Here is a 14650-nt window from a genome sequence, read left to right on the forward strand (position 1 = left end):
TAAACAAATAATGTCTCTGTTGTATAGTATCTCTGTTGCCCCAGCAACCACTAGACTGTGTGGGACTTATCTAGAGCCCGAAGATAAAGAAACCACTAGGCTGTGGGTCAGGGATTTTGAATGATCACACTCTTTCGTCCTTAAATATTTCCAAGAGAGCTCGGTAATTTAAAGCATTTCGTTGCCTAAATGGAGCGGGATAAACCCTACAGAGCTGCCAAATATTTATCTAGTTTTAAATTTTATTAAAATATTAGAATCGCCGTCCAAATAGAGGCTGCCAACGTCTGGTAAAAGCATAATATTGTTACTACAGCACGACATTTCTCTTTTGAGCAACCTCGTAGTTTTTAGTCGAAAACTTTAAGATGCTGTGGACAATGCTTTTAAGTGGCGTTAAAGGTAACAAAATTGGAGCGACTTTAACCAAGTCATTTCACTGTTCTATGAGAAAGGCGAATCCCTTATAAATCATTTACTCATGTCAATATTTCGCACCAGTAAATGCAATCGCAAATCCAACTGTGTATCTTACACATACAAATGTATGCATATCTACATAAAGTAGTTCTTCCCCTTTTAAATCCCTTAATTTCATAACTGAAAATTGATTAAAACTTGCCACTTTCAGTGTGACCAAACTACGTTTTGGTCTGAAAACTTACAGGGAACGTATAGATAAAATGATCGGAAGTACCCTATACCATGGCCACAGATTACTTCCTTACAAGACATTCACCAGTATGTCTCATGCTAATTCTGTACACTTTTCTCTATCGTCCAGCGAGAATTTTTGCATGAAATCAGGCCCGTAGCCGGGGGGGGGGGGGGGGGGGGGGGGGGGGGGGGGGGGGGGGGGGAGGGGTTTTTTGCTGGGTAAATGTCCACTCTGGGTTAATTTGATTTAGGTTAAGTAAGGTTTTATGACAAAAGGTCTACAATTTCAGAAAAAGACCCCCCCTTTGTAATTGCTACATGTAGCTACGGGCCTGGAAATTATAACTTCATTTGACGCAGCTGACCTCTCCTACAGAGGATATTAAATGGGTTATTTAAAATGGGGATGAAGTATATCCAAATTTATGCGGATATAAGTTTTGCAAATAACAGGACGCTTATTCAGGGTTGTTGTCAGCACGAGGTTCAAGGCATACGTAGCAGTGATAAACTTCATAAGAACGTCACCACTTACCCGGCAAATTAATCCGATTATGACCCGGGCTATATGAGGCAGAACACATATCGAAAAGATTTCGGTATTTGGTTTACACAACAGTTGTAAAATTAATTTTGTGGAGAGCTGTGAGTCATAACAGTGTAAGTATGTAGGACAGATACGGATTCATTCTCGGTTCTTTGGAACAGGACGGCCGCGGTTAGGAAAATCACAAGTTAATAATTCTTAAACAAATTTGTTTTTCGTCTTTCATTCAAACTGGGGTACAAAAGTAATACATGAATCGGTGCACTTTGCCTACATAATAAATTTAAAATCACACCAAGGTTTATCGCATTGCTTAGATAGAATATTTTATGAGTAATTTTACTGATACGTATGTCCATTATATAAAGATGGTAATGCACTAACTGTATTGTATCATCATTAGTATATCAAATTGTACAAGGTCATGACAATCTATGTACCAGTACAGAAATAAATTGAAATTGAATTGAATTGAATAAACCCCTGGTTTTATTAGATAAGGGAGTTTGATGCCTCTTTTACAGTCTGAGATGACTTACACCTTAAATAATAAAACTTTTTATGCGTCCAAGTGAACACTAAATTATTGGTCCCTCTCTAGTCTTAATTCAATTCTTTGTAAATATGCATATATTGGGGCAGCTTTTGAACACACTATGTGAACGGTGTATTAATCGCATAGCAAACGAAAAACGAGCTGTGCAAAAATCATACCCGTTTTTCCTCGGGCCGGGGCATTAGACGAAGTGCAAAGAAAGTGACCGCTGTCACAAGTTGTATTTATCATGACATTTTTGAAGTTAAATCCATCGATTATTTCAATTCCTATCTCTTTGAGTTTGCTTTGAATAAATTCGTTCACGGCCGGAATCATAAAGTAGTTAGCATCCTGCTGTCCCGAACGCCTTGGGGAGGTGTTGATGTATATAATTCTTAATGAGGACGTAAGAGGATTGGTCCGAACGCCTTTAATAAATTCGAGAAAAGGCGGGAACTTTTCTTCAATCAACTTGTCCGCTCGTTGAGTCACAACATCCCAAATACCAAAATTAAATAATACTATGTCACTCGCAGTCAACGGAGTGGTAATATTGGATAACATGATGCTTAAGAGCTTCTTTGTCATCGGCGGGTACACAGCAGAGACAACCGTGAAAGGTGTAGAGTTGAGTTTTGAGCCAGCGCTGCGCAGTTCTTGCCTCAAATAAGTCGCCATATTTTGAACGTGTGAGTCACCTAACACCCGAATACTACGTTTACCTTGATAGCAGTGTTTCAATTTTTCACCGGACATAAATGGCAGAATACAACCATCGTCCGTTCCCCAGTTCCACCCATCCTTAATTTTCCACCACCGACCTTTCACGTATTCGCGAGTTGCTTTATTGAGACAACGAAGATCCGTCGTTCCGTTCTTTGGTGTTATAGGTATCACACGCTCTGGACAAATGTGTTCCGTAATTAAATGTTCATGAATTCTTCCTGGCCACTGACCTCCGTCATGATGCCTGAACGCCTCAAAGTTAACGTAATCCAGAAAAACTGTCCCGTTTACACAACCGTATATCTTAGGACACGTCCCCGTATATGTACCGTTGAAGTGATCCCTAACAGAACAAATGTGGGCCTCCGTATGCCCAAGGAGTTCCACCCTAAAACTGCTGCCTCCGCCTGAAGGGTAAAAATACTTTTTCCCCGCCGGCGTCGATTCCCTTAGGAAATATTCTTGAATCCTAACATACGGTCTTTCCCTTTTATTTGTAATGAATTGTACTGTGTGGCTACGGTTGCCGATGAAAGCTGTCTTCTTCGCGGGACACGTTCGGCTACAATTGTACCAGAAGTACAGTAACTGTTCAAGTTCGGCATGGCCACTTTTTGCCCAGGCCTCACTTTCTGCTGATACAGGTGATTCTCCAAAGTCTGCTTGAATGGTGAAAGGTTTTAAAAGATTGCCGTACCAAAAAACCAATACAACAATTATACATGTACAAGCGATGAAAAACGCGAATTTCAGTTGTGCCCTACAATTGTACTTTGACATCCTATATCAGTCCAATGAGTAACTACAACAGTAACTTCACCTTGAATAATATGGTAATAGAAGTGTTAACATCGTGTTATCAATATTCTGCCAGGGGGCGTTACTCGCAATGATGCACTGGCTTTTGCCACCTGCCCATTTCACATTTTGAATAAGGTAATGTTAAAAAGCAAATTAAAAGGGTCAAGTATTTAATATGATTGTTGTATCCAAGTAAAAAATAATTATTATGATACAGTAGCTGTAAAAGTACTTAAGAGTTTCATTAACTTTGGCCGTCTGCAGATAACAATCCGGGGTAGATAAGAAACAATAGAGAGCTTTCGCACCTGCACGTTTAGGCGACCGACTACAATTAGCTATCCGTAACCGTAAAATGACCAACGTTTATTTTTTCGTGACTTCGCAGAAAGACCCGGTTAGCCTTTACGGATAGTCGAATTGAACAGTAAGCTGATACATGTTTTACATGCTGTAAAGCCTCGGTCACAACCGGACGCACAAATTTCAGGATCGTAGGTCCCCTGCGATTTTTGGGTGTTGCGGAGGCCGTGAAGGTCGTAGAGGTAGAGGAAAGTTTGCCTTGCGAGTCGCAAGGCCCCATGAGATGTCCTTTCAGGCAGGGACGCTAATTGTAAGGAGCGATGGTCGTGGAAATTGTACTCTTATTTTGAGTTTGTCTTGCTTCCTGTGTACGTGGCACACACTCACCACTTACGAAGGGAATGCAACGCGCGGCGAAAGAAGTGCCCTTTTGCGTCAGTTTTGCTTCACATTTGCCTCACACCAGGGCCGTAGCCTCCGGGGGGACAGGGGGGGCAGCTGCCCCCCCTGGGATTTGAGGTGCAAAAAACTTATCGCAATTTCTGACTTCTGATTGAGCAATAAATAACAGTTAAAATGCACCAGAATGCAGTATTATACATACAGTTTTTAAAAATTTTCCACACCGTGGTGGGGGAGGGGACACCCTCCCCCCCCCTTGGTGGCTTCGCCCCCTCGTGTCCGCTTACTGCCCCCCCCCCCCCCCTGGCAGTTTGCTCAGTCTACGGCCCTGCACACGTTTGTGGTGACGTACTGACGGCGTACGTCAGTTTTGCTTCCTGTTCTCCTCTTCTTTCTTCTTCCTCCTCTCTTTTTTCTACTATGTAATTTTCTTTCTCTTGCCTTTTGGAGGCATATTAGATACACAATTGAGCAAGAAATGAAATTTTTGAAAATTGCTGTACACGTTACATAGTCGATGTTCATGTAAAGACACAAGCGTTCGTCGTGAGCACGCCTTTTATACACCAGGCGTGGGGTGACGCACGTGCGACGTATTCCCGGTGTGCTCTCGACTTTGTTCGTTAGTTGTGAGGGCGTGCGCCTTACTCAACACGCAATGGGCACTTGCTCCTTCATTGTTTGCGACGTGCGTCTTGCACAACGTGCGTCTCTCTTGCTAACTCCGTGCGAGGGGAGCAAGTTACGCTTGCGGCCTGACTGTTCGCAGGCTATTCGTAGAAACTTTTGAACATGTCCAACATCCTCCGTACGTGCTTACGAGCTGTCTGCGAACTCGAAATTGCGTAAGAAGGCCTTGAGTGGGACGTGAGATTCTGCGCAAATTTTGGACGCAAACAGCCCGTTAGAGCCCGTTAGGCCGGTTGTGACCAAGACTTAGGCCTATGCAGAGACGTCAAATTAGGTCATACACCATTGGAGATCCGGCTTACCCCGTTAAAAGGTATCTGTTGAGTCCCTTCAGAGGAGCAAATTTAAGAACCGAAGAAGAAGAATTCAACAGGAGAATGTCCTCTGTGCGGGAATGCGTCGAGTGGGAGTTCGGAAACTTATTGTGAAACTTTGCCTTTCTGGACTTTTGAAAGAATTAAAAAGTTCTGTTGTCTCCTGTAGCCAAGCAGTACTTGGTAGGTGGTCTTCTGGTCAACTGCCATACCTGTGTGTATGGCAATCAGATGAGTCGGAACTTTAAACTAGATCCTCCCACCTTGGAGGACTATTTAGCATGAACTGTACACGTGTACATTGTGCGTATGGGAAATTAAAGAGTAAAACGTAAAATTCATACCGCAAGCAAACATTTATTTAAATGAAATCTTGAATAAAAAACTAATGTTTTAACAAAGATTCAGCCCACGTGTATCTTGTAGGCAGCAAGAGCCTAGTATGTCAATTCAGCTTTTCTTCTTAACCAAAGATTATGCGTAACCATCTCCATCATTTGTTTGTCTTTCTCAAATTGAGCTTCTCGCTCTTTCATTTCTAATTCAAAACGTTCTTTCTCGAAGGCCAACTTGTCTTTCAGGTAACTGACGTAATCTGCTGGTGAATCAGTACGGCGCTTCTTAGTTGCCTGCATGTTTTCGCATTTTTTAGCTGAAAAAAATAAGCGGGTCACCGATCAATGCAGCGTCAGTTTTTGTTACTGATATAATAAATATTAATCGATATTTGCTATTAGAGACAATTTCATGTAAAGAAAAATGTGCTGTCTTTACTTTTATTTATAATTCATTTATTCAAATACACAAAACAGGACGCCATGTGACTTTCTAAACAAGGCTTCATAAAATTTGCATTAAAAGTCAAGAAGACGCCCTGTCAACTAAAGGAGAAAATCGAGCTACTAATGTGCTGTCCTTACTTTTATTTATAATTCATTTATTCAAATACACAAAACAGGACGCCATGTGACTTTCTAAACAAGGCTTCATAAAATTTGCAATAAAAGTCAAGGAGACGCCCTGTCAACTGAAGGAGAAAATCGAGCTACTAGTAGTATCTTACTAAACGGCACTTACCTTACGCGTACGGATATCCTGCTTGTTATGCGTCAAGTGCAGACGCCTAGTCTACAGACCACTTATAAAGGCATGTGTACTCGTAACAACTGCTCACAAAATGATGACCTAACAGTCTTATAATACAATCCGTCACGCGTGCGGAAGGCCAGTTCTGACTGCCTTGTGGTCAGTGGAAAATGCCTTTTTTGCGGGTATAACCTATATTTCAATAGTAACAAAAACATAGACACAAATAACAGAGACAACATGTTTGACATATATTGCAAAAATAAAATGTCCAATATGATTTTAGCAGAGAAACGATCAACTTTGAAAGGCTTGATTTCATAAAATTATGCTGATTTGTCAAACCGTTTTTCATTGACGGGTAGCAATCTAGCTGCGGATAATGTTCTCTCTAACCGTGTACACGTCACTAGACAGCAAAATATGATGACCTAAACGTAGTCGTTCGCCTAAACGTACTGGTGCGAAAGCTCTCTAATGGCCTGCCAAAATACTACTATTAGTACATGTGTACAGACGAATTTATCTCAAACGTAAATGGCAATTATTTGTGATAGGTAATCCGTGTACACAAACTTGGTCAGCTTATTTGAGGGAAAAATGCCAATCAAATTCACATTCATATGAAACAATTATGTCACAAAATTTCTATCCTTTGTGAAGGCTTTCGAACTTTGACTGCTTGGCTATATAAATATAACGTCTTACTTTATTGTTGTCTATTTCCTTCTCACTATGGTAAATTTTCTAGTATAACTAATAAGCAATAATAAAGACGACAACGTACAATATTAATTGTAGGTAAAGCAATTTATTATCACATTATCAATCAGACAATCAACAAAGAAAACATACTTTTGTCTTTCTCAAATCTACCTGAGGTCTCCAACTGCTTTTGTCTTGTGAGACATGTAAATTAATCAAGAAATGAAAATGTTGTACTTCCTATCTTTTTCACTTTGTTGTCCATGTCAATTTATCTTATCAAATAAACTATTGGTATTTTCCGTCAGCTGCGACATCCAATTACTATATTTGTTTTATGAGGCCTCCTGTGGAAAGTGTACCGGGTAATGTTCCAAAACTCCTAACAAGGTATATATCTTCCAGCAGGTAGCTCAGAAGACCTCTTAAAACAAATGGTCAGCGGCTACAAGTAGAATCAAAGGTGGATGTTTTTATTCCTTAGGCTCCCACTCAATTGATGCAGGCGTACATGATCTGGTATTTGCCTCGGTTATGCCATTTTTTTACTGTTATTTCAGTCATTTAAAAGTCTGCACATGATGACAGGCTAAGGGTCTTCAAATTCATTTGTGCTTCAGATACAGCCTAGAAAAGTAAACACTGGACCAATCAATTATGTCTGCAATCAGAGAGGTTATCTTACAATATTATTACATGAAATAGAGTGGGTGGATGATTTCTCCACGTTGGGCATATTTTCCATAGGGACCAAATTATATTGGTTTTCCAGTAAAGTTGACACGCATTTATTTATTTACCTTTTGCGGAGTTCTTTGGGCCATCTTTTTCTTCCTTTGTGTACTTAATGCCTTCCTCAATTACCTGTTCAATATCAGCAGGGAGCTCTCACATTGGTCCAGGTAGATTTCTAGATAATAAAATTATATTTATCTTATTTAATCCATACTTTATATGATTACTGCACTCTTGATAACCACAACAATACTAATGAATAAAAAACATCACCTTGGGTACATAATTATCTCAGTATTTCTACTTTTAGTTTTATGTGTGTGTGTGTGTGTGTGTGTGTGTGTGTGTGTAATATGTACTTCCCTCTTCTTTAAATAAATGAATTAAAATGCTTTTATTTTTCCTTGCAGTGAAAGTAACATAAATGTTATACATATATTATACATTACTGTCATTTAAATACAAATAAATCGGCTTCAGGGATTTGATTTGGGACTGGCTAACTTTGCAAAAAGTGCGTTTCCATTGTGGATCACTAAGAGAAAAGAGACTCACATTCCCCGAAATCAGAAGATATCCTGAAAAAAATCACGCCTCTAACTTAATTCAAGTATACTTAACCAAAATATAAACACACAAAGAAAAAGGCGATTTATTTCTATGTCATTATCTACAATGTATGGCCAGGAATAGCAGTATATGTTCCTTAACAACTAAGCTATAACTTGTGGGAATTTTAGTCAATTTTAATCCAATCATCCCTGAGTAATGACATCAAGAACACAGAGGGGATCAAATTCTGAGTTCACAGAGGTCAGTTCCCTGTGTGTATCCAACATTTGGGATGTTCTGGATCACCGTTTCTGACAAGGAGTTCCAGTTCCCAAAAACATTCAACTGTGCGCGAGTCAGTCCAGATGGAAAGGGAGAACACGTCCATGGGCCGTCGGTGTACCGCTCTGTGTGAGGCTGACAGAGGACACACTCAGTACTAACCTATGTGAACTAAGAATTTGATCCCCTCTGTGCTCTTGATGCCTTTACTCCAAGTCAACTGATTTCTAATAGACTGTTATGCCTACAGATTAATGATTAGTTGTTAATGAATATATATGCTGTTATTGCTGGTCATGCATTGTAGATCATGACATAAATTTGAAAATCTTTTTTTTTTCTATGTGCGTTTTGTACTACGGTTCAGTACGTGTTATGAAACTATTAATCAAACAAATTAATAAATAATTAGAATACCTAATATCCCAAAGGCAAGTCTGAACTGGGCTCTAGCAAAGTCTGGGGAATGTACATGTTAAAGTCTGGCAGGTTTGCCGGGAAACCAGAGTAGGTCTGGTGGCAATGACTACTGTGATTCACCAGGTGAGATTTCCTGTTAAATCCCTGCTGACAGAGGTTACAGCTGTAAGGTTTGACTCCGGTATGTATTCTCTCGTGTACTTTCATGTTGGAGAGATCAGAGAAGGTCTTGCCACAGTACTGACAGGAGAAGGGTTTCTCGCCCGTGTGCGTGCGCTCGTGCACGCACTTGTCTCTGGCTGTGGTGAACGTCCTCTCGCAGAACGGACACTTATGGGAGCGTTCCCCTATGTGTGTGTTTTCATGATTTTTTAGTTTGTGATTCGTGGCGAATGCCTTGCCGCAGTACATGCACTGGTACGGGCGCTCTCCTGTGTGCACACGCTCATGAATTGTACAATTGGGCATCTGGTTAAAGCGCTTGCTGCAGTAGCGGCATTTGTATGGCCTGTCTCCAGTGTGGATGCGTAAATGTCGTTTGAAGACTGATCGCGACTTAAAAGTTCGACTACAATACGAACAGACATATCGACTGACTTGAGCCTTAACGCCCGCATTTGCATGCAACAACTCGTGATTCTCTAATGCATTTTTAGTTTCAAACTCGTGTTCGCAATGTTGGCACTTAAAGGGCGTGACACCTGTGTGAATCTTCTCGTGGTTGGTGACTGCACAAGCGCGTGCAAAGGGTTTCTCACAGAATTTGCATTTGTACAACTCCTGCACTCGCTGGTGCACTGCTTCCATATGGCGTTGTAAAACAGTGTTTGATATAAAAACCTTTTGGCACATTTCACACGCTGCATAATCCTGACGAGGAAGGTTGCTATTTTCAACTTGTTCGGCGTGTAGTCCCGAGATCTCATCCTTTTCCAATTTGCTTTTCTCCATTTCTGGATTAATATCATCTAAATCGGGTCTTTGGAGAAGAAAATGGTTGCTGTTGCCTTTCAAGTCGTCATAGGGAGATGCATCTTGTTGACATCTTTTATCGACTTGTTTATGATGTAAATCTACATGTTTACAGGTATGTTCTTCATCTTTGTTCTGCTCAATGTCCACTTCACTGACCCTTTGGGCCTTGTGAGATACTGTGGGCACTTCTGAAAATATGAATGGTTAATTTATTATCAGTTTCAAAAGATGAAAAATATTGCTGGTGCCACATTGAGGGTGTATGGTATTTTTAAGATGAGATGCAGACTTTTTTAAGGTGTGGTGAAACAAAATTTGTAAATTTCAACACGTATTGTTTATAATAATAGAATTATGGTATTTTTATCGTGAAAATTACACTAAAAGGTATTTAAGGAGATTCTGTAAGTAAACTATCTCTGGTAATAGAAGCGATTAGGCCTAATGAAAATACTCTCACTTGAATTTAACTACAAGTAACTCTTTGGGTAAGTTTAATGACTGACAGCAAGCAGTAACAGAAGATATAAGCATACACACTGTCTTTGTAAAGTTTGGCACTGTCACTCATTTCACTGTCAGCACTTCTGTCCTGTCCACCACTGGGGCTGTGGTCATCCATCACCTCTCTCCCTGCCTTGCTGTCTGAGCAGGTGCCCAGTGTGCTGTCCTGTGATGTGGCAGCCTGGGGAGGACACAGCACGGGGGACCTGGAAACAAGACATATCTCATGTTATCAGGTCAAGGATGTTATTAAAAGAGAAAGGGGGCAGATTTGAAATTTGAAACCTCGCCAACATTGCACCAAAATCTCTTCTACATCTGAGGATTAAGTCACCAATAGTCTTTCAATGAGAGGGGATTTTCTTGTAGTATCTCTCAGAACAGCCAAGGTAAAAAATCAGATTCTCTTGACTGAACAAATTGAAGAGGAATGAATTATCATAAAAGAGTATCATGAATTTGAGATAACTTTAAATATATAAAACAAATGTAACACTACATTGTTATTGCTGGCAGTATCTTTCTTCATCTGTATTGTACAAAATGCACCCATTCCACAATAATATTAATGTTGACATAGATTTAAAAAACTCATTTTTGCAATTTAACTACAATTCCCTCACCAATAAACATAACTTAAAAACTGCTTATTATTTGAAATAAATAAGATGACAGAGGTTTTTTCTTTTAGAATAACACAGATTTTAATAAAAAAAATAATGATAATAATTCTTGAATTGTAATTACTAAAACCTTATAATCTGAAAAAAATTACTTTGTCGTTTTTGTCCTTCCTGATGTTGATATGTCACCCTTCATTCTATTTTCCTTCTGTGATAGTTTTTTTGATGACCAGTTGCCTCTGGAATGTATCTTCTTCTTACAAGAGCCTTGTCTTGGACTCCCCTTGCTATCTGCTGGAGGACGCCCCTCTTCTGAAGTATAAGTGTTGCAAGAGATCAGAAATGTACTTATAAAATTTAGTTGAGATAAGAAAGAAATAATTGTTTCATACTTATACTGGACTGATAGATGTCAATCATCTTCACATTTATTTTGTAGGGACAGAAAATAATAATAATAATTATTATTATTTTCTGTCCCTACAAAATACAGTTTGTATTATTATTATTATTATTATTATTATTATTAATAATAATAATAATAATACAAACTGTGTGTATTGTAATTCAGAAATTCAATTTGTTTTAATTGATAACTAAGAGGCAGTAGTGTGATGAGATGAAATCCCTCAAATACTTGAAAGTGCTTGTGAACACAAGTAACTTGTAATAGTATTTATTTGTGAATACAAATTAACACACAAGATTTAAATATCATATAAAATGTACTTATTCCATTAACCTTACATTTTAAAATTACCAGTATTATCAACACACAACTGCATGACTTCTGACATAGATTATACAGATTGCTTTCTGCAACTCTCAATAATCATTTGTTATTGGCGCACATATATATAAATAAATTAAATCAATCAACATTTTTTGCACTCATTGAGTATTTAAATTACCATATAAGTGTAGAGTACGTAGTTTACTATCTAGAAAAAAAAAAAAAACTGAACAGATACTTAGTATCTTTTTTTTAAATTCACATTATGCACCTACCATCATTGTGATGAATCCAGTTGTCTATTTCTACCAATGCCAGCTCACCGTCCCTTTTAATACTGAGGAGGCCCTGAACATGGATACTGTGCCTAAAGACCAAGGTTTCTTTACACCAGGAGAGCAAGGTCTGAACCAAGAGGTCCTGGAGTGATGGGATGGGGGCCATGTTTTTATCTACATCCAGAGCCAAATCTACCTGTAGGCCTATATATTTTTTGGCTTTTCAATTGATTTTGACTGTCAGCTTGGACGGTGGTCTGTCAGCCTGAAAATAGATATTATCATATATCACTTAGTTATCATTAACTAAATGTCACTGTCTTAGAAGTACGCACGCACTAATTTGCAAATGTGTGTGTGTGTGTGTGTGTGTGTGTGTGTGTGTGTGTGTGTGAGAGAGAGAGAGAGAGAGAGAGAGAGAGAGAGAGACTCTTAAACATGATATATTCTGTATTTAAATTTTAGGCATCCCGAATGTAATGCACTGGTTTGTTTGGGTCAAAATAAGGCCTTTCAGAACCATATACGAGTTCTTCATTATTCATGAATCAACGCGAATAGAAAATATTATCAAGTCCACAGCCAAACTAATAGATAATCATCACCCTGTTATCATACCATCATCACCGGTGTGGTAACCACGCAAAGTGCATATATAATCCACCGATATAACATGCTACTCAAGAAAAGCTATTTTTTTAACGGATTGCGACAGCGGAGTAGGCGTAATAACTTATCCTTGATTCTACCAAGGAGTCTGTTGAAACTCCTTGATTCTACTGGAGCTACAGATGTTTTCCTCTTTCAGTGTTTCGATAGAAATAAATGTACCGGTAATTCTTTGACGGCTATTTCACAATCAGACGTACACTTTCGAAATTGAGCATGTTACATTGCCTCTAAGTATTATCAAAACCAATCTAGTGCCCACTCTTTGTCCAATCTGGTAGATGACACTTAGACGAAGCAATCAAAAAATTTTTTTTGAAAATCGGTCATAGATTGGCAAAAATATACTAATTTGAATACCCTAAATACAGCCGTTTTTAGTTGTTAAGAAGGGTCACTGGAGTTGTGTAATAATTTCATGTAGTGGATATGTAATTTGGTATTGTAATTTATTGCATTTAGTTTGACTAAAGATATCAGTTGTGAGGTATAATGTTGTTTGAAAATCAGTTGGACATAATATAGTGTAACATATGAGACAAAAGCCATTGAATGTTACAAGGGAGCTCTGTTACGGATTTTTCTGTTTTTAAACATAGTTGATTTCAAGGAGCCCCTGAAAGGAAATATTATGCTTGACAATAACTTTTCTTCAGTAAAATGTGTTTTTAAAGCTATTTCAATACATTAAAATAATTACTGTGTCCAAATCCATATTTAGTTCAAAATTCCAACAATCCAAAATTGAAACCACATTTTAACACAAAATTTTGTAGCGTCCGTCCCCCTTGTAGCAAAAGGATAGCAGTTAATCTTTTTTGTAAACCACACTCAGGCACTTATGCATTTCACTACCCATGATAAAATAATAAACCTAAAAGGCCAGTAATACAACACACTGTGGATATACCATTTGATTAGTGGTCAAATGTAGCGTCCGTCCCCACCTGTAGCGCCCGTCCCCAATTTGTATTTTTCGCTTTATTAAGGATACACATGCTGAAATGGATTTTAATTAAGTATATTTTGTAAATACTCACTATAATCTATCTAATGTAGCCAAAGGTTGTCACAGACGCATTTGGTGCATTACTTGTAATGAATAAATGGATACATTTAAAACAATGTTATAATATGAAACAATGTTGTTGTTTTTGTTGCTGTGAAACAACACAACAACACTTGAGACGAAGTGACATCACTTGGTTATAGTTTGGACTAAAACGCCACAGTAAACTTTATCCAAGGTAATAGGTTGTAATGAATTTTGTGCATTTGAGCTTGGAACAATGATGGAGCAACATTTATGTTTTTATTGTTGCTGAGGATGGGTAAACTAAGTCAAAGTAGAAAAAGAAATGCCATCGAAATAGAACGCATAAGTGAAAGTGCTTTGAAAAAAAGAAAACGAGAAAAACTCAAGAAAGATCCCGAACGTTTGAAAACTGCCAGAGAAAAGGACAGACTTAGAAAGAAAAAAGAAGAGAAAAGAAGAGACTTAACTTAATGAACCACCCAACATTAGCAAAAGCTGAAAGAGCAACGGAAACTAATAGAATGAGAAAATTTAGAGAGAAAATCCGAGAACAAACAAAGATCAGTGCTTTATCAGAAGCAGGTAAAACAAGAGAGAAAAGAAAAAAAAAATACTTTCAGCCCAAAGAGAAAAAACAGAGAGATGAAACTCAGTGAAGAAGCTAAAAAGAAAGAGGTCATGAGGGTTAAAGCATGGAGACTAAGGGTTCAGTTACAAGATAAAACACCACAAAGTAAAGACTCAAGCCCGTTTTCATCTTCCTCCACTGAAAAGAGAGCCTTGAAACAAGCAAAGAATGCCCTTCCGAGGTCACCGAGCAGAAAAGCTAAAATTGTAGAAAGGCTAATAAGATCTCCTAGAGTAAACAGCATATTAGAACAGAAAGGAATTATAGCAAGCAAGGAAACAAGCAGAAAGTTGGAGATGGGGGAGATCCTTATGCAAAGTATGTCAGAGCATATAAAGGAAATAAAGTATAAAGGTACAGCATCTGCATCTCAAAATATGGCGTGCAAGGTTTTAACATCAGTGATAAACAAGAAAGGAAAATACAGGGTCAAAAAGAAACTCAAC

The 14650-nt window shown here is 38.5% G+C and overlaps 1 protein-coding gene across 3 annotated transcripts; it reads right to left on the bottom strand.

Annotated features, from left to right (window-relative positions):
- Window positions 1-6855: 6855 nt before the first annotated feature.
- On the bottom strand, window positions 6856-12522 carry LOC106161610 (uncharacterized). 3 transcript variants are annotated; one of them, XM_013538619.2, is made up of 7 exons: window positions 12490-12522; window positions 11869-12136; window positions 11013-11172; window positions 10274-10443; window positions 8756-9921; window positions 7570-7679; window positions 6856-7396 (listed from the first exon to the last, which is right to left on the bottom strand). In XM_013538619.2, the coding sequence occupies exons 2-5, from the start codon at window positions 12035-12037 to the stop codon at window positions 8756-8758; spliced, it is 1665 nt and encodes a 554-aa protein (XP_013394073.2). In that variant the 5' UTR covers window positions 12038-12136; window positions 12490-12522; the 3' UTR covers window positions 6856-7396; window positions 7570-7679. The 3 variants fall into 3 exon arrangements, with proteins under 3 accessions (XP_013394073.2, XP_086874082.1, XP_013394074.2); XM_087017956.1 differs by having other exon boundaries at window positions 6856-7411; XM_013538620.2 differs by having other exon boundaries at window positions 12477-12509.
- Between the last annotated feature and the right edge of the window lie 2128 nt (window positions 12523-14650).

Source organism: Lingula anatina, chromosome 7 (genome assembly GCF_051362555.1).
Source record: "Lingula anatina isolate TDL-2025a chromosome 7, LinAna3.0, whole genome shotgun sequence".
NCBI lineage: Eukaryota > Metazoa > Brachiopoda > Lingulata > Lingulida > Lingulidae > Lingula > Lingula anatina.